Source organism: Colobus angolensis, unplaced genomic scaffold, assembly GCF_000951035.1.
Source record: "Colobus angolensis palliatus isolate OR3802 unplaced genomic scaffold, Cang.pa_1.0 Scaffold237, whole genome shotgun sequence".
Classification (NCBI taxonomy): Eukaryota; Metazoa; Chordata; class Mammalia; order Primates; family Cercopithecidae; genus Colobus; species Colobus angolensis.
This window is the reverse complement of record NW_012115566.1, coordinates 928,277-929,578: the sequence shown is the minus strand read 5'-3', so window position 1 is coordinate 929,578 and position 1,302 is coordinate 928,277. Positions and strand designations below refer to the sequence as shown.

Below are 1,302 nucleotides of genomic sequence, written 5' to 3'. Positions count from 1 at the left end.
TATTTTGCTTTATTAATCGGCTTTGTGTATATTGTGAATTTTTATAAGTTGGTGTGTTTGTGCATATTCTGTTTAAACTTTCATTTGTGTATTATTTGTCTAGAAATAAACTGCTAGCATAAATAAATAGCAGGTAATTTTTTCTATAATCATATTCAATTATTTCTTTTCAGTTAATGTTTTAAAGTGACTGCCTAATTGCTTTTTAATATGGAAAATTCCTATCTATAAGTAAGATTATTAAGACTGCTGTTATTCCTTTCTCTGTAATTGCAAAATTGGAAATAGCCTGAAAATATAAAAATAATCAAATTAACTTTTTAAAGTAAAAAATTATTTTTCATAAATATTGTGTTCCTGATTATGGAATATCATAGTCTTCATTAATCCAAATGTTAACTCAGGGATGTATATAAAAGAACTCAGTAACTTGAGAAGCTATTGCTTGTATCCATAGCTGGATAAATATCTCAATGAAGCATGTAAAGGGAACTGTATAAAAATTCTACTGACATTATGATGCATACTGTCTGGAAGTGGGATTTGTCTTCAATCTGTTTGCAAGTGAGCAATTGACAATGCATGGACAGACTTTGAGTTTATGTGATTCTTTCTTTAGGTACAAGAAAAAAATGAATGATGATGGAAAAAAACGCAAGTTCTGAAAACTTCTTTATTCTACTTGGATTTTCTAATTGGCCTCATCTGGAAGTAGTTCTGTTTGTGGTTATCTTGATCTTCTACCTAATGACACTGACAGGAAACCTGTTCATCATCATCCTGTCATACCTGGACTCCCATCTCCACACTCCAATGTACTTCTTCCTTTCAAACCTCTCATTTCTGGATCTCTGCTACACCACCAGCTCTATCCCTCAGTTGCTGGTCAACCTCTGGGGCCTGGAAAAGACCATCTCTTATGCTGGTTGCATGGTTCAACTTTATTTTGTTCTTGCACTGGGAATTGCAGAGTGTGTCCTACTGGTGGTGATGTCCTATGACCGTTATGCAGCTGTGTGTAGACCTTTGCATTACACTGTCCTCATGCACCCTCGTTTCTGCCGCTTGTTGGCTGTGGCTTCTTGGGTAAGTGGTTTTACTACCTCAGCACTTCATTCCTCCTATACTATCTGGATACCCCTATGTGGACATCGCCTAGTGGATCACTTCTTCTGTGAAGTTCCAGCACTTCTGCATTTATCATGTGTTGACACCCATGCAAATGAGCTGATCCTCATGGTCATGAGCTCTATTTTTGTTCTTATACCTCTCATTCTCATTCTCACTTCCTATGGTGCCATT

At 36.1% G+C, this 1,302-nt stretch overlaps 1 protein-coding gene across 1 annotated transcript in view; it reads left to right on the top strand.

Moving 5' to 3' along the window:
• Positions 1–636: 636 nt before the first annotated feature.
• LOC105513920 (olfactory receptor 2J1-like) overlaps positions 637–1,302 on the top strand; it is a 1,596-nt gene continuing 930 nt past the window's right edge. Inside the window, exon 1 of the mRNA XM_011944959.1 lies at positions 637–1,018. Within this exon, the coding sequence (XP_011800349.1) occupies positions 637–1,018 (382 nt within the window). The remainder of the gene's footprint in view (positions 1,019–1,302) is intronic.